This window comes from Nanorana parkeri, unplaced genomic scaffold (genome assembly GCF_000935625.1).
Source record: "Nanorana parkeri isolate BGI_ZX_2015 unplaced genomic scaffold, ASM93562v1 scaffold2884, whole genome shotgun sequence".
Taxonomy (NCBI): domain Eukaryota; kingdom Metazoa; phylum Chordata; class Amphibia; order Anura; family Dicroglossidae; genus Nanorana; species Nanorana parkeri.
This window is the reverse complement of record NW_017309152.1, coordinates 24,902-26,107: the sequence shown is the minus strand read 5'-3', so window position 1 is coordinate 26,107 and position 1,206 is coordinate 24,902. Positions and strand designations below refer to the sequence as shown.

Genomic DNA, 1,206 nt, shown 5'->3' with positions numbered 1-1,206 from the left:
AAAACAGTGCCCCCCCCCCCCCCTTCCTGAGGACTGGAGGGATCCTCATACACTACAAGGAGGAGGCAGGTAAGTACTGAGGACTGGAGGGGATCCTCATACACTACAAGGAGGAGGCAGGTAAGTACTGAGGACTGGAGGGGGATCCTCATACACTACAAGGAGGAGACAGGTAAGTACTGAGGACTGGAGGGGGATCCTCCTACACTACAAGGAGGAGGCAGGTAAGTACTGAGGACTGGAGGGGGATCCTCATACACTACAAGGAGGAGGCAGGTAAGTACTAAGGCCTGGGGGGGGAGATCCTCATACAGGTAGGTACTGCGGGTTGGGCAGATAGGTATCTGGTATGTGTTCTATCTCCGGTTTCGTGCCGTGTCTGTCACTGTCAGCATTACACGCCCTGCACAGATGACGGGTGTTGTTCTCTCCGATGGGTCATGTGACATTTGAGGGAAAGTTTCCGTTGAATCTTCTGTGACACATTCCGGTGAATCTCGGAGTTACATTTGGAGGAAACATCCACTCAGAGGGACAGGAAGGGCTCCCATGCTGAGCTCACTCTGGGAATGCTGGTCGCCTGGCTGTCTGCGGATTGTCGTCATGGAACTTCCAGTCAGAAAGTACAGAAACTATAAGATGAGCATAACAGCCAGGCGACGTGTGTGTTCGGGATGAGAGGTCAGCGATGGCGGCGCCCCTCCCCAGTATAAGATTATTGTGCTATCAGAACTGATGATGTGATGTAATAAAGATGTGGCGTCATGTGATTTGGCTGAAAGGGGCGGAGCCTGAACGTTGGTGGTACGAAGTTGTAGTATCATATTTGTAAAGGGGGAGGAAATGGAAAAGGTGACACTGCGGACATACAAGACCATGTGACCTGTGACATTCCCGTAGAGAATCCTTATCATGTTTATCCTTGTCTTCCAGTGCAGGATCGAGTCCTCCAGAAGGAGCTCCATGTGCTGAAACTGCCAAACAGTGAAGAATTACATCTGACGATCACACTGCCAAATGCCGGGGGTCCAGACACGGCGGGGGACACCCCAAAATCTGCCACAGTAAGTCCATTCCCCGGGGACGGGCTCCATATTGGGATCGGAGATCACCATGAATCACATTTTCTATGAAGGGATCCGGAGACACGGAACATTCCCGATTCCAGCAATGATCCCATGTGTGTCCGCGGACGCCTTCGCCTGC

At 52.2% G+C, this 1,206-nt stretch overlaps 1 protein-coding gene across 1 annotated transcript in view; it reads left to right on the top strand.

Moving 5' to 3' along the window:
- LOC108802466 (poly [ADP-ribose] polymerase 14-like) overlaps positions 1-1,206 on the top strand; it is a 21,722-nt gene that overhangs the window by 562 nt on the left and 19,954 nt on the right. The window contains exon 2 of the mRNA XM_018574324.1: positions 934-1,064. Coding sequence (XP_018429826.1) covers positions 934-1,064 — 131 coding nt within the window. The remainder of the gene's footprint in view (positions 1-933; positions 1,065-1,206) is intronic.